Source organism: Lynx canadensis, chromosome D2 (assembly GCF_007474595.2).
Source record: "Lynx canadensis isolate LIC74 chromosome D2, mLynCan4.pri.v2, whole genome shotgun sequence".
Lineage (NCBI taxonomy): Eukaryota > Metazoa > Chordata > Mammalia > Carnivora > Felidae > Lynx > Lynx canadensis.
The window spans coordinates 11,994,013-12,017,905 of NC_044313.2; the positions used below are offsets into that span (position 1 = coordinate 11,994,013).

The window sequence follows — 23,893 nt, forward strand, 5'->3', positions numbered from 1 at the left end:
AGCTCTCAATATTTTTATTTTAAGCCTTCTTTACCAGAGAAGGACTTCTTCTCCAGCTTACAAATTCTAGAGAAAGAGCTCATTGGCCTACATTGGCTCACATGCTCATCCCTGCTCCAGAAAACTGTGGACTGTGGGTCATACCATTAACAATATGGCAGCTTCTAGGACAGGAGAATGGGTGGGTATCCAGGACACTGGAAAATTCCATAGGCTTCTGCTATATGAACCCATTTTATAAGTGTTAGACTTCTTCAAATGACCCTGATCCCTGAGTCTGGCTTCACCAACTGTTCTGAGGGTCTCTACGTCCATCTGAAGAATGGTTACTCCCCTCCCAGCTTCCTCTTTGGGGGAGAGCACAAAAGTGATAGAAAGACAAGACAAATACTGGGTCTGAATTATAAGAGAAGCAGGATGCTTGACTACTCTGATGAGACACAGCAAATTGTTTTACAAATAATTTCAGAATAACCAGGCATATTTAAAGCCAGGTGATCGCACACTGATTTCAAGTGATTCCCTATAGTCTAATGAATGGCTTGAAGTGCCTTTCAGCATTTCCTGATACAAGATTTCATTCGTTGTAACCTCACAGTTGTAGCTGCCAGTCTCCAAGATGGAGACTTTAATAATCCTTGCCTTCTGCTACTCATGCTCTTGAGAAGTCTCTTTCCATACTGAAAAGGGCTAACCTGTGTAAACATGATAATGGGGCCATGATAGTATGGAATCTCTGAGGCTAGGTCATAAAAGACATTGCAGCTTCTAGCAGGCTGTCTTGGACCACTGACTCTGGGGAAAGCCAGCCATGTTAGAAGGACACTCAAGCAGTCCCGTGGGGAGGTTCACATGGAAAACACAGAGGCCTCCAACCAACAGCCACCACCAAGTGCATAAACTTGGAAACAGCCACCAGCCAAGTGCATAAACTTGGAAACAGATCAAGCCTTGAATGACTGCAGCCCCAGCCAACATCTTAATAGAACCTTTTAAGAAACTGTGAGCCAGTAGCATCTCGGGAAAGCATTCCAAAATTTTTGACCCACAAAAGCCATGAGATAGTAAGTGTTTCTTGTTGTTTCAAGCCTCTAAGTGTTGAGGTAATTTCTTACACAGCAATAGATAATGAATACTTAGTTTTCTAAACTCGTGGCTAGTATCACTCACTTCATTGAAATTTTCCTTTATGTATTTATTTTTCAATCTTTCATTTAATCAAAAAGCCAGTGCCATGAGGGCAGGCACTTATTTCTGCTCAGCGTGTAGCTGCCAACTGCTAGAACGGAGTATGATATACTGGATATATTCAGTAAAGAAGTGCTGAAAAACTGGTTGAGTATCTGCCAAACCTCCCCTAACCCCAAAAAGAAGAAACCTGCAAAGTTTCAGTCACACCCAAGTGGGGGGATAGGAGGGTTTCAGGTGAGCTGGGATGCCATCAAGGCTCCCAGAAAACAGGTGAGAGAGGCAGTACATCAATCTTCAAGGAGTCCGTGCAAAGACTCTGTTGTCCTGAGGAGGTTACACTGGAACCCTGACCAGATGGTCAAATCCTCTTCGAAACCAAATCTAGTCATGGCTTTGACTCTGGCCACTGACTCTGTTTCTCTGTGGGAGGCAATGAGAGAGTCCTTCTGAGGCTCCCAGAAAGCCCTTGAAAACTGAGACGAAGGCTGAATGACCCCTGCAGAATTACCTCTGATGAACGATACACACACCATCCTGCGCCCCACCCCCGAATCACCCAGGCCCCATTTTAAGACAGCCATGAGTCCCCTGCTTGACTTGAGAAACTCAGACATTAGGACTGTGCAGGAGAGCAGCCTTTCCCGGGGACTACGTCAGAGCCTGACGAGGACGGGTTATTTTTAATAAACTCCCCTTGGTAGGAATTCAACACAGAGGTGGGAACGGTGTGGACGGTGCTGGCTGAGCCAGGGAGCACCGGGGCTGTATGCTGCCTCCTTGGAGTTCCAGGCAGGATGGAAGGAAAAAACATATTTCAGACAAGAATTGCGCCAGCCCTGGAAAACTCAATAAAGTCTTCCTGCGTAAAAGAGGTGTTCCAAAGGCTGGTCATTTGACGTCAAGATGGGTGATGAAAAGGCCCCGCTCATTCCCAGAGATGCAGACAAAACGCAAGGGGCGGGTCGGCTCTAGGAGTGGCGGCCGCGTTAAGACGTATGTAAAGAGCATTTGTCGCATCAACAGAGGAGCCAGACTCACATTTCCTTTCCAGAAAAAAAAGCTCTTGGTACAGGCCCAGCAAAAGGGAGCGTCTGCACGACCAGAATGAAAATGGGCATCCATTGGATTTTTTTTTCTTCTTCTTCTCAAACTGACTATAAGTGTCTAACAAGACACGTGGCTGGAAAATTCCACTGGCTCCTGGGTTCAGCCTTGCCCTGCTCTGCCTCATCAACTCTCTAGATGAGTCTCAAAGCTGGTGATGCCTCATCGTTTCCAAATGGGGAGCAGTCTTGGTCCAGGGCTCAGGCTCTGGTCCTCATCTTTCCTTCCACATTTGTCTCCTTGGTCAGTTTGCCCAGCCCATGGCCCTAAATACCAGCTGTGTGTTGACAAGTCCCAGTCTTCCATCTCCAGCCCAGAACTTTCTCGCAGACCCCAGAATTGAACATCAATCTCCCCTCAATCATCTCCACTTGGGTGTCTGAGAGACCATCCAGCCGCGTGTGCCTAAAACGGAGTTCCTGGTCTTCCCCCAAATGCACCTCCCACAGCCTTTCTCTCCCACCACCCTTCCATCCGATCAGGTCAACACTTTGAAGCCATCCATAACTCTTCTGTCTCGCCCACACTGCATCTGAAAGTACTGTCAACTCTGCCTCAAAAACACGCCCCAAATGCAGTCACTGTCACCACTGCCGAATGCTCCCACGCTGGCTCGAGCAACCATCAGCTCTCATCTTTAGTAGCTCCTATCAGAGCTCCTACCTGTTCCAACACAGGAGCCTCAGGGATCTTTTAGAAACCTGTTGGACCATGCCACTGCTCTGTTCAAAATCCTCCAGTGGCTCCCCATTTCACTCAAAGTCAAAGTTCTTTAATGGCACAAAGTCTTTCATGACCACACCTCTCCTAGACCCCCCTCTGCCCTTGCTCCCTCCACTCCAGCCACAGATTCCATGCCTGCAGGCCGCCACACTAGCTGTTCCCCTGCCTGCCATGCTGTTCCACCACACACTCACCTGGCTAAATCTTACAGAGGGTTCCGCAAGGTCTCCCGGCCCAAGGTCTCCCCACCAGCCAGTTCCTTCAGTCTTTCTCTGGAGCCCGCACTCCCTACTAACATACCATTCTGCCAGCACAGCCCAGTACTGAGGCTCGGGTGCATGCTGGAGGGAGGACCCAGAGCAGAGGGTGCAGCAGGGAGGGGGTGGTGGGGAATGCTTCTGAGAGTAGGGTACGAGACAACAAGCAGGCATTTGACAGGCAGAGGGGAGGTGGGGGGCATTTCAGGCATCGAGAGTGAGGGAGCCGGTGCCGAGAGACTTCAGCCTCTGTGGCAGCAAGTCAGGTGGCAGGGCCGGAACGCACAGCTCAAGAAAGACCCAGGCGAAGGTTGAGGATAAAAGTGCAGGTTCGGGGGCCTGTCAGAGGGAGGTCTGGTATTCGGCCTCAGAACGTGGACTTTATCCTGGTTGTCCATGTCGCCCAGCCCTGGATACACAGTACAGTCATGGGTGACTTGGAAAATACCAATGTCTGTTAGAAATAAGGGCCCATCCACTGGTAATGAGCACCCCTAGTATCAAACTGTGGTCTCCAAGTACCATTTCCCAGTAGAAGGAACCAGGGATCCTTGGAGATACAATGGACTCTACGTCTAGGGCAGGAAACATACAAGATGAGCTGTCACATCACATCCTACCACTTAGCAAAGAGACTGTCCATGACTCCTGGGTCTTCTCAAGGGCTCAGAAGCCAACCTGGGGGCCAACAATGAGACCATGGAGAATCAACCACCATGCATCGAAATGCATCCCGTGTTTAAATCCACACCTTCAAAACAAATTGGTTACTACTACAGAAGGGTGCTGGTGAACTGATTTGGTACTTTAAAAGCATAAATACAGGGATAGAATGAACGAACTTTATCAGTGGGTAACCAAACAGTAATTGAAAGGAACTGTCACCCAGTTAGCAAATGAAGAAGGGATGACAAAATTAGAATGTCAGCATGCTGCAACCCCTAATTTATCAACAGATTTAGGCACTGAATACCTAAACCTGCTGCCATCTCTAAAAGAAAGACAAGCAGATAGTAATGTCCCCTGAAAGAAGAACACAAAACCACTTATGAAGTCAGTCCCCCAGCCCTTGCTGGGGGAAAAAAAAAAAAGGAACCTGAATATGATCAGGTTTCTAGATTCAATGAGCAATTTACAAGCAACACAGAGAAACCTATTACATGACACATGGGGTGACAGAGCAGAATTCAGACTATGGGTCACTCTTCTGGATGAACAAGGAGAGATGGTTATAACCTGTCAAAACATGCATTTATGAAAAGTATGAGAAAGTTGGAAATTTAAACACAAATATTTGATGATAATAATTACTTTTTTAGAGCTCCACTAAGGGTATTGTGGTGATGTGTGTGTGTGTGTGTGTGTGAGAGAGAGAGAGAGAGAGAGAGAGAGAGAGAGAGAGAGCGCCCTTATCATGTAGGGATACCTACTGAAATGTTCACGGGCAAAATATATATGATATTTACTACAAAATGCTACAGACGGGGAGGACATGGTCAAACAAGACCGGCCAAGAGTTTGTAATTGTTAAAGCAGGGTGAAGGGCGCATAGACTATTCTTTGACTTTACTTTTAACAGTTTGAAACTATGAGAAGTTATGAAAATATTAGCTCTCACCCTCCACCCCACAGAGATTCAAATTAATGAGTCTGGGCTTCAGCTTAGGCACTGGTATTTTTTGAAGGCTCCCCAGGTGTTTCTACTGCTCAACCAAGGTTGAAAACCATCGTAGTCGCTTATGTGAGACATGCTGGGAGCCTCCACTGAGACCAAGACAGAGGTGATGGAGGGAACTGGTCCGTGGGAGGCCAAGGAACCAAGCACATGGTCTTTGATTAGATGGGGGAGGAGATGAGGAAGATGGAGAGGTCAAGGACATTGCAAAGATTTCAGGCTTGGGTGACTATGGGTGCTGGTCACTGGAGTAGGGAACATGTCAGGCCTGGTAGCTTTGGGGATCTGGGGGAAGGCGACTTTTGGCGGAGACGCTCAGTGGGCAATTTGGCTTGCAAATCTACAGATCCACATTGAGACCCTGAAGCAGACACAGAAACTTGAGCCCCACAGCGCTGTCCCCCAAACCGAGACAGAGGTCAGGATGGCCGCAGCCAAGGGTGGCATTAGGGCCGCGAGAAAACAGCGGTCTCTCGGGAGCCTGGAAATACCCCACTCCTTTCATGACTGGTCTCCATTCCTTGCCCTCCCACCCACTGTCCACCTTCCTTGGATAGACACCCAAAGGGCGGTCTTCCAGGCTGAGGTGAGAGGCCTTCCTGCACAAGTGCTGAGAAATTCCTGCTCATTCCTACACCCTGTCCTAAAAGCCCATGCAGATCAAGCACCATTTGTTAAACCAATGACTAGGAAATCTGAAGAAAGTCTCCATATGGTATCAAACATAGCTACACATGCCAGCAGCCGCTGGAGCCAGCAACTGTCAGATTGGCTTGAAATGACCAACACATGTTCATCCCACAAAAGTTCACTTAATGCCTGTAGGTGCCAGGCCCTGTGCCCTAGGAATCTCAGGTCCTGGCCTCAGGGAGCTTGCATTCTAGCAGAGAAGTAGACAGTAAACAGGTACACAAACACAAGCTTTGGACTTTTAGAAAATGGGTTTTCAGCCAAGAGAAGGGGTCATGGAATCCAAGCGTCATCTTGGGGTGTCATCCAAGTTCCTCAGGCACTACCTGGTATACTAACCCAGGATCCCAGAATCAGAGAACTGACAGGGCTTCACTTTAAAGCAGCAGTCACCGAGGCCCACAGAGGAAGGTGGGTCACCCATGGTCACCCAGCAGGTGCAGACTTGCAGACAAGTCGGTACTCTCAAAGTCTGCGCTGGACATCTCTTGAGCAACAATTTCATTCTCACCCTTATAAACGATGTGGCCTATCTTCTCCTTTGGGCAAACACAATCACTGGTCACAGAGGACCACAGGGCCTCCCCGGGAGCAGGGACTTACCACTGAGTCCAGGAACTGAATGTAACACTCCAGCCCGGGCCTGGTTTCGCAGAACTGCCGGAAAAGCAGCCTCCCAATTGGCTGCTTGTCACATAAACTGCAGTAATCTCTGTCTGGAAACAGAGGGGAAAAAAAAAAGAATGTGGTGAGATGCAGGAGAGAGCCAGGCTGGGCCGTCCAATCAACCCACACCTGGATCCGGAGCCCCAGACGGATGGAGCAAGATGACTGGCAAATTCTCAGGACCCCTTATTTATCTCCAGGCTGTGCAGACTCAAAGGGGACAAGGGCGGTGTAGAGGAAGGTACCGGTTATGACCCAAACTCTAGTTCCTAGCTCACTCCTCCTTCCTGATGCCAGATGCCAGCAGTTCTGGGGAGGATGCCTCCACACCCTGGGTGGCCGATCACCCTGTCACACTCCCCAGTTAGTGACTGGATAAGGGTGGCAGGCATGTAACCCAAGCCAGTTCCGATCAGAGTGGACCACAGACTGTGCCTGGGCACACCGAGCAGAAGTGCTCTCTCTCCCTCTGGGTGTTGGGGTGTATGGGGGTGAGGCCAGGGTCTACTTGCCGTGTTATTGACCCTGCAAGGAAAGTTGTTGTGATAATGAGGCTCACGCACAGAAGAGGTCAGAGCTGGGAAAATAACACCCACCACTGTGTCCTCACGGTGTCATGAATCTCTGGATCAAACCATGCCTGCAGCTCAAACCACATCCGAAAAGTTGATTTATGAGCTGATTTCAAAATTACTTATAATCCAAAGCATTTCAAATTATGAAAACCCTGCATCTTCCAGCTGAGGAGCTAGAGGCATGGAAACGAGAAGTGACCAGCCCTCAGCCACTCAGCAGCCAAGAGAGTTCTAAAGAGGAAATGTAGTGTAACACTCCAAGCCTGGACGCCTGGAGACCGGGTGTGAGCCAATGACCTGCTATGTGACTTTAAGCAACTCACTTGCTCTCTAGGCCTCAGTCTTCCTCTGAAAAATAAAGGCACACGTTGGAAGTAAGATGGGGGAGAGGGGATCTTCTGGTTCTTCCTTAATGATGCCAAAGCCTCCACAGGTGATTTCTTTGACCAGAAAGATGCTCAAAGGACCGACTGAGACACGGTGCCTCCTGCCCTCTCAAGCACTGAACACCGGATCTTTGATTGTGCAGCTGCACTAGAAACAGTCAGGTGACCTCAGGAGCAAACCAGAAGGAACGACTGTATCCTCCTCAAATGCAGAGGAGGAGCAAGGGTGGGGTGGGGGGGGGGAGTTCCTCTGGACATCAGGAACACAATAAGGATATGCATGCAACCATCACATCAACTCACTTTCACACCCAAAGAGCTTTACAGAAAGTAAAGCTCTGACTTGAAAGGAGAGTGGTGGCTGTGAGCACCGGCTTGGGAGCTAAACTGCCTGCGTTCAAACCCCAGCCTCACCAGTCACTGCCTGTGCCCTGAGGCAACTGACTTAACACTTTTATACCCCAGTTTCTCCATCTGTAAACTGGGGACAGTAGTCATACCTATCTTCTAGGACTGTCATGAGGACTAAGACAATGCATAGGAAAGACTCAGAACAGAGCATAACACATAGAAAGTGTTTACTAAACACCATGTCATCATTGTGTTTGTCGGGTTTTTGGTCTGTTCCATCTCCATTCCTTCAAGGAATCTCCGCTGAGTCTGCAAAAATCCAGCCCTGGGTTCTAAGGGAGCCGCACGACGGGCACATGACCCCGTGCTAACCAATCAGAGCCCTCATCTCCCAGCCACAAGACCGGATGAAGGACGGGCACCTGACTCAGCCCTAAACAATAAGAGGTCCCTGTTTCTGCCACAGTGATAGGTTCAGAAACAGACATGTGACTCAGTGCTAGCCAATCAGAGCCCTCTATCTCCAGGCCGCAATGGTGGCTCAAGGCACACGAGTTGAGTTGGTGAGAGTCCTATAGAAGTTACAAGAAGGGCACTTGCTTCTCCTTTGGATGCCGAGGTCTCAGGACCAGTCCACCAAGAGCTGCCACAGTTGTCTCTCCCACTGGGCAGTGAGAACCCACAGAGGATGAAGCAGGGGAGAAAGCAGGACTGAGTGCCGAAGGAAGAAACCCCGTGGTGTGAACGTCTCAGGAGCCCATGAAGCCAGCCTCACCGAGGCCAGCCTGGTGCCTGCACATTTATTTACCCGACAGAATGTTGAAGTAATTTGGTGTTGGGTTTGTGTCTCTGGCAACCAAAAGAGCAAGTGCCTAGGCATACAGGCTGGAGAGTTTTACAGCCCACTTCTCCTCTCATGGGTAAACTGGCTGAAGGCAGGAACTGTTTTTGTGGGCAGTCACCAGTTCTAAGTACACTGTGTAAGGCACTCAAAAAGTTCTCATTCTCTCCTGAGTGGATGCTTTGATCAACACAGATAGCCACCTTCCAAGTTCCCCCTCTTGATCCCTCGTCAAGTGGTTTCGGGGATGAAACTCGCCTTGGACTGCTGCCTTAACTCCCTTACCTTTCCATGCACAGATGGTTCACAAATGGCCACTCCAACAAACATTTAACCCACCTCGATGTGTGCCAGAATTGGTGTGGGGCGGGGGGGGGGGAGGGAACGGGATGCAATCCCAGCCCTCAGGGGGCTTGGATTCTGTTGAACAGGGTGGAATGTGTGCGTGAGCAGACAAGATCCCAAGTGACAGTAATAAAATGTCAAGTTAGATGAGTGTTATCATCAGCCACAGCAGGGAATCTGGGAGGGAGGGAGCTAAGAGGGTGACAGGTCTGTGGCCTGCACCTGTTAGCATGATGCCCTGTAGATACAGCCTGTGTTCTCACTGCCTCCCACTGAACCTGATCCCCCCACCGAGGTGAGGAAAGCAAGCTACCTCATCCTTTCCCAATCAGCCGAACCTCCCCAGCACAGACAGAATGGAAGTAAAGTACCTTGTGTCAAACTCCAGTTTTATTCAGTTATGGCAGAGAGAACCGCATGGCTGATGTGATTTGAACGATGGGCCCCTCCCCATTTCCAAAAGCAATTAAGAGATTTCATGTACCATATTGTGATTCCTTAAGGGTTCATCTGACAGGATTTTTTCTCTCCATATGGCGTTTGCTGTCAGTATGGAAACAAGACTGTTATAAACTCGCAGCACAGTAAACACCATGTGATTCCAACACAAGCTGTCAGCACCTCAGTTCCATGCCTCTCCCAGCTGTACAGAGGATCCCAGGCAAGAAAGCCACTCACTGGAAGCCCGGAAAGAAAGAAAAGAATCGGTAATCATCTATTTGGATTCTTCTCTCAGGCTTCTATAAAGATAAATGGGCTTATCTTCTGAGGAAGCATCGCCACCACCACCACCAAAATCAAAATGCAACATTTGTGGTTCCTTTAGAAATAAAGACGGAGGCCATAGAAGGGAGGCTATGAATTTGGAAACTGATCAGAATGACAGGAGGAGATGCAAATTGGCAAGTGCAAACCCAAGGTGCTGTCGCTTCTGCAAAGTCAGACCATACAAGTTGGAAGCACAGGGAGGTCTGTAATACGTCTGCAGAGGGGACCTTTCTTCTCGGTTTCCACAGAAGCCTCCCTGTCATTGAAACCCAGCTTGCAAGGGCCCTGCCCACACCCCTCCTCCGAAGTGTGATCTGTTGGGCTTGGTGGGGAGGATCTTCCAGGAAAGAAGGGCAGAGCTTTTTCTCTCTGTCTCTGAATCTCTGTATCTCTCAGGCTGAGAGAACCCTGGGATGTTATGCACATAGGCATGCACGTGCTGCACACACACACACACACACACACACACACTCTTCTAGAAAGTGAAAATCCTGCTTTGGGCTATGTGTCTCATTGGCCCTTCCCTCCAAGCCAGAAAGAAGCTATCGTTATTCAAGTTATGAGGGAGCATCGGGCTCCTCTATCCCAAAGTACCCACCGATCATCTAATTATTCTAGCTTTACTCTTGTGGGTCCTTCATTTAACAAACTGTCATCCAAGCTCTCCTGATTTTTGATACAAGAAGGTTCCTTCAACTTTAAGCCTCTCTTCTTGAATTCAACAACTGGGGGGGGGGGGCGGTGTGTGGAAGAGTGGGAGGAAACATATCTTAAACTTACTGGCCGGTTAATGATCCAGTAATGGGCTTAGCGTTAACAGCTGGTGGTCAGTTGAGACCAAGAATGGGGGTGTGGCCTGTGTGACATGACATCTGACCTTCGCTGTGGTTAACAGAGGTCTAGTGGATATGGCAGGCTGGAGCATATCTAGAGGAAGGTGACTGGAAATGGGGAAGGCTCTAGGCCCCTTATAAGCTCTAGGACAGCGAGCTGTGTCCTTGATCAAAGGGCTGAGTGCCCCAGGGAGAGGCTGGGTTCACCAGCCCCTAGGTGCACACAGGAGTGTGGCGGGAGATAATATGTTGCAAAGGCAGGCTGGGCCCAGGAAAGGGCTGGGCTCCAAGGCCAAGGAGACTGGAATGGATTCAGTGTCCCACCACGGATCATATTAGAGCACATATTATTCAAGTACAGTGCACAGGATGCTGGGCAATGGGGTGGCGAGCAGGGAGCCCGCTCAAGAGCGGTATTAGTGCCCTTACAAAAGAGACTCCTGAGAGCTCCCTCACCCCTTCTGCCATGTGAGGACACAGCAAGCAGATGTGCGTTTGTGAACCAGAAAGCAAGCTCTCAGCAGACACCGAACCTGCCGGCACCTTGATTTTGGACTCTCAGCCTCCAGAGGTGTGAGAAAGAAATGTCTGTTGTTTCAAATACCCAGTCTGTGGTGTTCTGTTCCAGCAGCCGGCATGGACTTATTCGCTCTATTGTCTCGGGCAAGTCTCTTAACAGGGGCCCAGCCGCCTCACGTCTCACCCGGACACGCTGGGTTAGGCCGAGGCCGCCCGGGGGGATTAGCAAGACGGGAGAGCCCCTGCCCGGTGTCAGCACCTAGCAGGTCCCACATGAAAAGTCGCCCCTCAGACAGATCGCAGCTCTTCTAGAAGACTCAAGAAATGGTGGCTTTTACTTCTCGGAAGGTTCAGAAAGAAAATGGGAGGTAGCCAGTGAAAGGGGACTGGACTCCACATCACACCAAAGAAGGCAAAGGCCGCCCCTCCTGTCGCTGAGCAGTGGACTCCCGGCTGGGAGAGGGCAGGGGCCAGGGCACTGCCGGCCCTCCTCTGCCTCACTCGGAGCCTCCCTCTCAGAGAGAAGCCACACGTCCCCACAGCACATGGCCGAGGTTAGGCTCTCACAACCCAGTCAATTCCTTCAAGACTCATAACCCCCGGTGGACTCAGAACCAGGAATGATATTGATAGTGCAGATAAATAAATGCTGTCACTGTTTTCATTCTTTTCGAGTGACATGAAATGGGAACATACTTTCTTAATTAAGAGCTGTGGTATGCGGATGCTTGGAGGGCAACCAGATTTTCCCAACTGAAGGCCAGAACACAGGCAGCGAGGACAGCGTGGCTCCCCTCAGAAGGCCACAGACCCAAGTGAGCGAGGCCGCCACCCTCTGCCCCCGGCTGGGAGAGTTGGCCTCTGTCCCTCACGGATGGGGAGCAAGGAGAAGTCACAGCTTGGGGGGGGGGGGGGTTGTCGCTGACTGAAACCTGCTTGGGACTGTTTTCATTGTTGCCCCAGGCGCTCCTTGAACTTGGGCCAATGAAAATGCACGTTCCATTTCAGAAGTAAGAGCAAGAAAGGCGGCTTCCTGAGGAAATGGAAACGCTAACACCGGAGCCCTTGGAAATGAAACCACATGTTTATTGTACATGAGGGGTTGGAGGGTGGGGGAGCCCCAAAGGCGATTTCTGGAGCCATTTTTCTACCAACTGGAGGTTTATATTCATTTTGTTTCATTTTGTTTTATTTAACATTGTTTTTTCCAAAATACCAGGTTTTGGGGGTTGGTTTTGTTTTTAGGTTTTTGGTTTTTTTCGGGGGGTGGGGAGGCGCTGATGTGTCCTAAGGTAATTTAGGAAAACAGATGTGAGGAGAGTGGATTAGGCAGGGGCCACGAGCCCTTCACTTTGCCATACCCCAGGTCTACAACAATAAACAGAAAAGTGATTTGAAGAGAGCTTTCTCTTAAAAATTCCTGCCAAAGCTGGAAAAAACAATCAAGTGCTTGCTCTAAGGAAAAAGCTCTCTGACGTTTGAAAGGCAAGATAGCATCACGGATAATGGCAATTCCTCACAGCCCACCTCTTGGAAGGAGCAAGACAGGAGAAGGGAAACATTTGGTATTTGGTCAGCTGAGCGGGTTCCTATTGCTTCAACAGAGATGTTTTTATGTGAAAAGAAAATGACATATGGCACATTACACAAACACACCCAAGCCAAGCCCCATCTTCCTGGGCCTCTTGTCCCCCTCATTCTGGTCTCGAGTTTTACTGCGAGTCTGGGAAAGAGCCGGGGCTGAGCTGGACAGGACACAGAGCATATGCCGTCGCCGCAGGGCCCTCTGGGCAATAATGGGGCCCCAGAGTCAGGCAATGACCTTTCCCTTATCCTCAAGGCCAAGAAAAGCAAACAATTTAGATATTCGCTTGCAGTGGTGATGAAACTAAGAATTGGGTGGGGGAGCGGAGGAGTGGGTGGTGCAGGTGCACCCAGGGAGCGGCCAGGTGGACAGAGACACTGTGCAGGCAGTGGCTGGGATGAGCGTGGCACGTTGGAAAGAGTCGGGGGCCGAGCTGGGACCCGGGTTCCGGGCCCGGCTCCTCTACCTGCCACCACCAGATGAGAGTCCCGAACCACTGTGCTCCGAGCCCTCTTCTATGCTGTGAGCCCACTGCTCTGTGACTGGAAGCCTTCCTTCCACGCTAGCACTAGGGCGTGGCAAACCAAGGGGCATTAGCAGGAAGGCCCCCGGTATATCAGCCGTGGTAGCTCCTGAAAAGCTCCCGGCAGAACGGGAGACACGCCGGTGTGTGGCCTCTGGTTCTTTCTATGTGTCTAGATTTTCAGTATTTTTGCAAACGAGGGGAAAGCACCTATTCTAAAAACACAGCTACAAAATCACTGAGACCAAGAAGGCCCTTGGAAGCAAAGGAGCTGTAACCACCAGACATGTCCCCCTTTTAGTTGCAGGACCCGGGTCACATGCAGGTGCTTATGGGCACTCCGTGTTCACCCCGAGTGGCCTGCGATGCAACCTTCTGGAGACTGGTGCCAGGCCTGCTGTGGCGCTGGCCACCGGGACAGCAACACCAATGGTGGACACTGTCCCTCCCTTGTGACCCAAGGCCCTCCCTTGCCCCACTCTGCCCACAACCAGCCTGAGGATGCTATTCTCTACAGTCGCATTCTTTCTACCAGCTCTTTTCTCCTTGGAAAAAAAAAAATTTCCATGCAGATACAGGCAGTTTTAGGAACTGAAATACCCAGGCCACGCCCGGGCCAACTGCATCAAATCTCTGGAGATGCATCAGGGGTTTTTAAAGCTCCCGGGGTGATTCCCGCTCTGTGTTAACTGTAAGGTCTGAGCTCACATTTCAGCCCCAGCCCCTGGAGCAGTGCCTGGCTGGAGCAGAAATGCAGGTGTATGTGTCAACAGACAAAAGATGGAACCAGGGAATGAACAAATCAATGTGACGTGGAGGCCACTGGCTGCCAAACAGGGGAGTAGACGTCTCGGGCCCACACCCCGCCCCCCGACACACCCCCCAGTGGTTGATCTGCCAGAAATGAAGGTCCCCCTGTAGAACTAGAGGACAGAATCGTTCCTAGCAGGGCTTCAGTCCAAGAGAAACAAAAGGGCTCAGGGTGCCCGAGCTGAGGCAAGGCTGCATGCTATGCTCGGAGGGGACACCGGGGTGGGTCCAGAGCCCCCAGAAGTGAGGTGGGCCTGAACGTGGGGTCCTGCTCGATCCTGCTTTCCGGAAAGCTCAGCCAGAGCCATAGGAATGGGGCCAGGGGACTGGACTTTGCCTCCAGCACCTTCTCTGACCCCTCTATGACCTCAGACCCATTATTATTGTCCCTGGACCTTGGTTTCCCCTTCTACAAAGTGAGCCTGATGAATGAGCGGAGCTTAAATGAACTCCCAATTTGGCAGTTCCTGTGAGGAGCCTCGTGGGGATGGAGACACCACGGGGCATGGGGCCTTTCCCCAACATCGGAACTCCAAGTAGAGCACACAACCTTCGGGGGCCTGCAGCCCACAAAGCTGCCTTCCCGCCCACATCTGCGCTGTGACCAGCGCAGGAACAGAGCAAGCACACGCTTAGAGGCAAAATGTCCAGAAGGCCCAGGAAGGGTGCTGTCTGGGGGCCGGGAGCCCTGGTTTCTATCAAAGCCCACTACACTTTGCCATGAGGCCCGGGGGTTGTTACTCCCCACTCTCTGTGCCTCAGTCTCTCTCGAGGGCTTTTCTGGTTTACTCTTGGATGGCGATGCCTGGCCCACCCTTACTGTGAGCTGCGCCGGCCCGGGAGGTGTGGGGGCCCTGAAGCCTCCAGGGCTGCGCCATCCAGGGCCCCAGGGACTGGCTTCACCTGGAGCTATGAGCTCATGAAGCAAAAGCCACGGCAGGGCGGGGCCAGGAAATGGCTGGGCAAGCAGGGGCCAAGGCAAATAGCAGCCTCTATACAGAGAGGCAGCTGCTTCTTCCTGGGCCGGGGGCCAGGGCCCAGTGAGGCTCACAGCTGTGCTGGCCAAGGTCACTTGAGAAATGAATGCCCGGGAAGGTGGAAGCAACTGATGACCTCCTGAAAGTCGTGACGTCTCAGGGTCTGAAGACCCCCAGCTACAATAATCCTCTTGCCATGAGCCCCATCAGAGACTCAGCCGACCTGAGTTTGTACACTTCCAGGAACTGGAAGCGCTTTACCTGCGGAGTGTCCAGTGCCCTTTGTCAACATCATGTTAAGAGTCCATTCTTATTGTGAGGTCAAACCTGCCTTTCTGTAATACCTGCTCCTAGGTCCTCATTCTTGGGATGCAGAAAATGAATGTCAGGTGACAGTTATTCTCTGGTCCCGGGGCCCTCTTGCAGGTAAACTGGTTTCCTCTAGCCGCTACCTTATGACTTCCCAGAATACCAGCCACATGACGCACCTAAACTGTTTCCCCGGAGGGCTTGGCCCGCTGGAACCCGATCCAGGTTTTTGGCAATTAAACGTGAAACCACGTCAACAGCTCCCATCAAGCCGTCCTTGCCTAAGTCAGCCCCAGACGCACGAGGGGCTAGAGCAGGGAAGATGTTCACGGCACAGAGTTCACCCAATGTCCATGTTCCAGACAAGAAACGGGACAGGCATGCTGTTTCCGCAGAAACTAACACAGAGAAAGCTGCAGTCTCGATTCAGAATGCTTGGCTGAGCTATAGCTCAAGGGGGTGAGGATTCTAGACATGGACTTTTAGAGTGTTTGGCAGAGCGAGTTTCCAGAAAGAGATGACCTCCGGGCCAGGTAGCGGCTTTCCCACTTTGCCACCCGATGTATAACGACGATAGTAGGAACAATAATAGCTGACATGAATGGGCTGCTTGCTGTATCCCAGGCACCTTGCTAGGCATGTTACATGCTTGTTTCCTGCAGTCCTCCTAATAGGCCTATGAAAAGGATGCTATGATCAACCTATTTTTAGATGCCAACAGAGGCACAGAGAAGGATTAGTACAAGGCCACAGAGCAGCAAATGACAGAGGCAGGATTTGAACTCAGCTCTTCCTGGTAGTGGGACAACTGTTCTGGAACTTTTAGCTTCTAGGGATCCACAGCAGCAGCAGGCAAGGACCCGAGACCCCGAGAAGTGGGGCGAGATCTCACCGGTGGCACCATCTGGCAACTTCCGGGGGGTCCATGGGGAATGGGGCACCCCTGTAACCCGGACCTCCCTATGGCCAGGGGTCGTCCCACGATCACGGGCCCAAGGCTGCTCTGCACGCTGAGCCTGGGAGCTCCAGCCTCCACACACGAAGTACTGGAAAAGCCATGACAGCTCAGCGGCCGGCTATCAGCTGGACAGTTACACGCCGCGGGCTGGGCCAGCACAGGAGAATGATTTGGAATGCCTTCTCTCCTCTCCTCCTCCAGAACACCTGATCCAAGTATGCTGTCCCCTCCCTGGCTCTGAGCTCCTTCAGCTCCGAGGCCTGCAGCACACCTGTGATCACGTAACTTATGTGCTGTCTCATTCCTCGGGCTCTTATCCCCAGAGTTGGCCTTGCCTCTTCGGCTGAGCCGCAAACTGTAAATTCTCTCTCCGCTGCCACCCCCTTTGGATCCTCTGTAGAGTCTGGGACAGTCTGGACACTATGAGGTCACCAATAAATATAGGATTGATTGAAGCAGAAGCAGCCATGAGAAAAGTTATTCACTGGGATCCTGTTTATACTTCTTTTGTCAAAACAAATCCCTTGCTCCTTGAAGATAGAAGTCTTAAAGTCCTTGGTGTCTAGAAGTAAATGCTTGGCTTTTAATAGGGTGTTGGAACTGCATTTCATAGCACATTCCTGGGCTTGGACCTACACGGAGGCAAGTCCTTAAGCCAACAGGACAGAAGTCCAAGCAGGGCCAGACCCAACTTGGAGCAGGCAGGGCCAGGCTGCCTTGTTCCCTGCAAAGCCCAGCACCTGGCACCGAGCCTGGCTGGAGCCGTGGCGCAGGAACATTCGACGAGTGAATGAATAGAATACATTAACGACCTAACTCATCAATTTGCTAGCCATTGGCTATGTCCTAACATACCTGTTTCCAAATTCCTCCCTGTGCTGGGTCAAGTTAACGAATGGATCTGCCATACTGGAAATGGAGCCCCTTTCCAGCACTGACATGGCCCCCCTTCACAATGCAATAATGTCAGAGCTGGAGAAAGGGCATGTTGCAGAGCGTGGCCATCTGCTCTGCAGAAAACCTGGAGGAAAGCCAGTCTGACACCCTCACCTCCCAGGTGGGGAAACTGAGGCCCGGGTAGGGAAAGGGTCTCATCTTATCCATCACCTCAGGGCTCGCTCAGCCGCCTCGGACGTTCCAATAGTGATCAGGGAGTGGAAGTCGTCTAGTAAAACTCAAAGACCCTCACCCAAGGGTCCCACCCAGGCCTGGCACAGAGACGCCCAGTCGAGTCTTTTAAAAGTCCCTCTTGGGGCGCCTGGGTGGCGCAGTCGGTTAAGCGTCCGACTTCAGCCAGGTCACGATCTCGCGGTCCGTGAGTTCGAGCCCCGCGTCAGGCTCTGGGCTGATGGCTCGGAGCCTGGAGTCTGTTTCCGATTCTGTGTCTCCCTCTCTCTCTGCCCCTCCCCTGTTCATGCTCTGTCTCTCTCTGTCCCAAAAATAAATAAACGTTGAAAAAAAAAAATTTAAAAGTCCCTCTTGGGATCTGGCATTTTGTGCGTGGGCAAGTGTAGCTGCTTCTGGAAGCCTGAAGACCTGTAATCGATGCCACACAGGTGCCTCATATAAATCTTCAAGGGCCGTCTCTGCATGGAGCCAAGTAGAGGCTTTTAATCGTCAAGAAGAAAAAAAGCAAAATACCTCATGCATTTTCATTTTTATCTAAGTAGAAGAGCACAATCAATTTGCAACGTGCAGCACTGCTTCTCGCCAAAAACCACTTATTTTCAACGGAAGCTTTCTTTTTCTGTACATCCAAGTACAGACTCAAAGCATGCAGGACCCAAAAGCACATGTTTTTCTTTCGTCCCTTCTCTCTTTCTTTTTCAGGGCCCCACGTATCTCTTAACTGTCTAGACCACGTAAGCACCGGCTCAGCCTGGAGCTCGGCTCTCCATTAATGCTTTTTCCCTTCCCTCTGGCTGCCAGGCTCGTGACAGACAGTTTGACAAATATTTAACTGCTGTTAAGCCTAATAGGGATCCTCCTCAGCGACTCAGCACAAGACAGATAACTGGGAACAGAAAAAAAGAAGTGACTGGGATGATCAGAGAATATTCCTATTTCTAACTGGTCTGAAAATGTAACCCGTAACGGCTGTTTGTTTTAAATTATTCCTTGCCAAGAACAATGTTCAGATGATTGAAAAATTCCACTCTGGAACCTCCGATGCTTACTTATTTTTCCTTCTGAGCACCTGCACGGAAAGAAGCTTTGCTCAGAAAATGTAAGTGGTAAAAGGGATAGGGGAACTCTCAGCCGCTCTTAGCATGCTGTACCAGAAAGCCTCCGAGGACTTCGTAGTGGGGACCTGGGTTCTGACAGGCGAGCCTGTAACTGCATTTTGCTCTAGCTGAGTCAGGGCCAGCTAAAGTAGGCGACCAGAGGCCTGCAGGAGGGAGGCTGAGACCCTTCCTTACAGACAGGGTCCACCTGGGGGCCAGCAGCTGACAAACCGGACCTATGCACACTTGGCACCGAATCAGGAATGTACATGGCACAGCCCAAGTGTCCACCACTACGAAGGAATCCAGTTCCTCCCAAAGGGGGCTCGGAATCAAATTTCCAACTTGAAGCACAGCTCACAGATGTTGTTCACGGTTGGGGTAAAGCCAGGGGGCCAACAGGATACCCTGAACCTCTGATCCAGACCAAAACAGCTCCAGAGCTCCACTGTGGAAGGGAATCCCCCCGGACCTGGCTGCCTTCTGGTAGTTTGTCCCCAAAGTTTCCAGCTCCCTCATATTTGCATCCAGCTTTGTTCAACTCATTAGCTGGGATTGGATTTGACAGGCCAGGACGCCCTTCCCCACTCTTCTTTTAAGATTAATTTACTGAGCACCTACTTGGTGCCCTGAGCTGTGCTAGGCCAGAGGATCAAGTGATCACCAGAAACACCTACTACCCCAAGCATCCAAGAAGCCGGTCCAGCTCTGGGCTCTTTTCCTTGGAGCTAACCTAGAACTCCTCCAGGATGAGAAGCAGGGGAGAGGTGAGAGGCAGAAGCAGGAACACACTTCCCAGCCACCTTTGCAGCTAGGTGTGGCCATATGACCAAGTTGTCAAAGGAATGTGTGCAGAAGCAAAGGCTCCAAGTTAGTTCCGGGTTATGCCCTTCAAGGGAAAGGGCGTGTGCCTTTTCCTTCACTGTCCCCCTTCCCATAGACACACACGCCTACAAGGCAGATGCTGTGGGGTCCCACCTGGGACCATGAAGAAGAAGGAAACACCTTACAGTCAGAAGAGACTGGAACTGAATAGCCATACAGAACTTCCATAGCAGCCCTAGGCTCCTACCCAAGCACTGTTCCAGGAGACAGAAATAAGCTTCCACCTTGTTTAAACCAGTGTTAGCCTTGGTCTTGGCTATAGCAGCCGAACCTATATCAAGGCTGCTTGATCCAGCCACCTATTAGCTGTATGACCTTTCCTGAGACTCATTTTCTTGGTCCTAAAACAGAGATAATGAGACGATGACCTACCTCGTAGGTACGGCTCAATCAAGGCGCTTAGCACAGTGCCTGGCACACGCTAGACCCTCAGTAAATACGATCTATCCACCATTGTCATAAGCAGCCGCCGCCGGTACTCCTGTCCAAATCCGCTGCACCCACCCCCTTCACTGCTCAGCCAGGGAAGAGTGTGAACACGCACGGCCACAGAGGGCTTAACTAGAACCAATATTCGCCCACTTCAGCCTCATCTAAATCAAGCATTGTTTCAGATGCTCCTTTGCCGCAGAGTGGGAGACCATGGCATCGCTTCCCACACAACATACCCACCCGACCTCCCTCGGCATGACCCAGGTTGCCGTTATAAGGCTCCAGGGGCCCTCTGCTCCTCCGGCAGGCCCTCCACGTGAGCACATGCAGGACGGTTTCCCTGATGGATTTAAGGCACCCGAGTCTCAAAAAGCTTGTGTTCATTTCGAAAGAGGGTAGCCTGAGATGCAGAACATTTTTCCTCCCCAGCGAACACAATTCGGTCTTCCTTCCCTACGATATTCTGAGTAATCCGCACTGAAAGAGTATTTGAGGAAAAATTATCGTTCGGATGCTGGAAGGTTCTGAAGTCAACAGAACTGGTTTTGCTGTATATTACATAAAATAAACACTTGGTTCCAGGAACTCCAGGGAGCACATGGAGAACCACATTTGTTTTCCCAAGATGCATGTGTTGTGCAAACTGCCCCTGTTCCCGGCCACATCAGACTCATGTGTCTCTAGGGTTTCCGAAGGACACAGGCAAGGGGCAATCCCAAGCTGGCCACACCAGCACCTGGGCCGATATTGCCTGGGAAGGTGGGTGAGGTGTGTGTACTCAAGGGGAAGACATCCAGGCAGTCTCTGACCCCAGGCTTTATGTAAGTGGCTAAATGCAAGATTGTATACAGGGCAACTAAGGGCTTCCTAAGAACTGACATTCCTTTTTTTAAATATTGACTTCCTTCTTGCAGGATCACTGCCTCTGATGGTCACAGAGCACGGAGTGGGGGCAGCCTGCAGCTGGAGCCCATGCTTCCAAGAGCTAAGCTGCCTTTCAACTCTGAATCCCCTCTGAGCCTCACCCGGCGCTGGGCACCAGCATGGGCCCCTAGTCCGGGCTCCTGGCACTCAACACCCGGGCTCCTGGTGATCTTCGAAATCGGCCTGGGTAAGATTGCTTGATTTACTTCCCTCCCCGCCTGCTGCCTGGAAATGGAGCATAAGCCCCACTCGGTCGGATTCCTAACTGTGCTTCCCAGAGCACAGCAAGGCTGGCTCGCAGAAATGGGAGCACGGATGAATGGATGGTGGCTGGCGCTTACTGAAGAAGGGAATGATTTCGAGCATGATGAAGATGAGGCCTCTCCACCTAGACAGTCAGACAGCAGCAGAGGCCATACACTGACACGTGTGTGTGGCCATCTGGTCACGGTCACCAGCCGGACACCGGAACACTCAAACCGTAGTGGGCGCACGGGTACTTGGCACCTACTAGGAGCCCAATGCTTTAAGACTCTACTCTCTCACTTACTGCTACCCTGTGGGTGGAGAGTACCACCCAGTACTGGCTGGGTGAGGCACAGCCAGCCTCAGGGACTTGCCCAAGGTCATGAAGTGGCAGTGGAGAGGCTCACCCTTGGGAAACAGAGGGAAGCCAGCAACTTGCTCTTCCCTTAAGAGGAAGTGACCACTTCCCACCAGAGAAGCAAGGACACACAGGCTCAGAAACACTCGGGGCCTCCATCAGGGAGGAAGAGAGACCCAGGGAGACACAGGGCCTGGGAACAGAGCATGACCCCGAGCAAAGGGCCCTGGGCCAGGTGCAGAGGAGGAATATAAGGGATAGGAGATGCAGGGAGAGTAAATATTCTCATGACGAGGGGGATGCAACCACGTCCGGTACTTCAGGATGGAGTTTTCCCTCATAGACAGGCTCGGGTCGAAACTCTGAAAAAAGCAACTTACTGAACACCTTTGGAGCCCACCAGGGGCCCAGGTGAGCTAAGCTGAGGGACAGATACAAGAGAGGCCAAAACCAGGCTCTGCACCCCCAGTATGGATGGGCTCACAGACTCTACTTTGGGGGAGGGCTGGGTCCTGTGGCCTTCATGGAGGAAATGTGAGAAATAGGAAGTTCCACCAAAAGAGCAGCCTCCCCAGCCTCCCAGCCCAGCCTGCCTAGCCTCCCAGCCTCCTCAGCTTCCCCAGCCTCCTTGCTGATACCTTCTGCAACCCTGCCTGGGACCTGGATCTTCTCTGGACCCCACATAGGACTCGGTGCATGAACCCACACTCCTGCCCCAAGAACACTGTCCTCACTCCAGAAACAAAGACACTGCAGACATTTCAATTTTCTAAACCTGGCAGTGAGGACTCCCTTTACCAGCTGAATCTGGCGTGTGAGTCTCAGGGCAGAGGACAGACACGAGGTGAAGAAGAGAGAGTATGGCGAGGGCCTGTGCACACAATGCTGTCCTAACACAGTCCATCTTGACGGAAGGCTCGGCCTTCCCAGCAGCCAGACCACAGTGGCAGGGGCCTGGCCACCACATGCTGCCACCCTGCCCTGCAGATGTCTCTCTCTGCTGGAGGGGGTTCCACGGGTTCTTGGCTCTACTTCTGCCTGCCTTTGCCCCTCCCCGCCCACCTGGAATCCCACTCCCTTCCACATTGAAGACCTGAAACGCCACCTGATTGGCTGAATGGAGCTACAGCTCCCTTGCTGGGCCAAGCAGGAACCAGACGGTCCCCTCTTACCATGGCCACAGAGAGAAAATGGCTCCACAGCTCATCTGAGTTACTGGGGTGGACTGTATATGGGGTTCCCTGAAGTGGGCTAGACTCCCCCTAACTACACATGCTACCCAAGTCTAGCATATGTGCACACACACACACACACACACACACACACACACACCCTTCCTCCTCCAGGAAGCCTTCTCAGATTGGCCCAAACCCATTTCTAGGCTCCAGCACAACCAGTCCAAAACAAGTACCTTGATATGTAGTAGCACCTATTTCCTGCTGTGATATGGGGGCTCAAAGCCGTGAAAGGGGCTCAGGGTGTATTATGGGCTGAATTGTGCCCCTTCCACAATTACCATGTTGAAGCCCTAACCCTCAAAGCAACTGTATTTGGAGATATGGCCTTTATGGAAATGATAAAGGTTAAACTTGGTCCTAAGGATGAAGCCCTAGTTGGAGGGCTGGTGTCCTCATAAGAAGGGAAAGAGACACGAGAGATTGCTGTCTCTCTCTCTATGAGCACAGAGGAAAGGCCCTGTGAGGACACAGCAGGAAGGCAGCCATCTACAAGCCAGGAAAAGAGGTCTCACCAGAAACCCATCCTGAGACTTCCAGCCTCCAGAACTGTGAGAAAATAAATTCTGTGGTTAAAGCCCCTGAGCCCGTGTCATTTTCTCATGGCAACCTGAGTCGTGGCTAATACCGGGCGGGTGATCAAAAGAGCAAAGTTTGAGGCTTAGTTCTGTCATTTATAAGCTCAGTGATCTGTGACAAATCTCTTGGCCTCAGTTTCCTGGTCTGTGAAATGGAGCTACTGACCCTCTACCCTGCCTCCCTGAGACGCCTATGGAGGTCCAGGGAGAAGGTGGCCCCACTGTAGGGTAGGCGGGCCTGGGCCGGGGCGTGAGATGGACATGAGGCCAATCCTGGCCCCACCACTCACCTTCTGGGTGACCCCAGACAGATCACATGATCAGGGAAGCTGGCATAAGCAGAGCATTTGCTACGTACCAGGCACAATCAGCTGAGCAATGGCAATGAGAACCCTGCTGTTCGTGGGAGTGACAGCCACCTGCTACGGTGGGCACAGCACCCAAGTCAGGACCAGCCATACCCTCTGGGAAGCCACCCCGGAATGCTGCCTCCCAGCCCTCACCACTGTTGGCCCCAGAACACTGGCTGGTGCTCCAGGAACTGGGGAGAGCTGGCCCTTTGCTCCTTCCCACTGCACAATGGGGAAATCAGCCGGGGCCTTGGAAGAAGGGGCCAAAGCATTCCAGGCCATCTGCAGCAATGTCCAAAGCTCATATACTTTCCACACTGAGGCCTCTCCCCTTGGGGTGTCATTGATGCAGCCACCCCAAGGGGATGGAAACTCCTCAGCAGACACTGCCCAGCCTGGCTCAGAAGGCTGCCTCAACACCCATCTAAAATCCAGTCCCCAAGGGGCCAGGGCATATGCGTGAAGAAGCATCCCCCCACCCACCCACCACCCACATGCGGATGTTGTGGCTGCTGAAGATGGGAAGCCCTGACTCACCACATGGCCATGTCGGCAGGCAGGGAGGTGAGTGGCC

The 23,893-nt window shown here is 51.6% G+C and overlaps 1 protein-coding gene across 1 annotated transcript in view; it reads right to left on the minus strand.

Annotated features, from left to right (window-relative positions):
• Positions 1 to 23,893, minus strand: part of GRK5 (G protein-coupled receptor kinase 5) — a 216,070-nt gene that overhangs the window by 63,817 nt on the left and 128,360 nt on the right. The window contains exon 3 of the mRNA XM_030333985.1: positions 6,244 to 6,356. Coding sequence (XP_030189845.1) covers positions 6,244 to 6,356 — 113 coding nt within the window. The remainder of the gene's footprint in view (positions 1 to 6,243; positions 6,357 to 23,893) is intronic.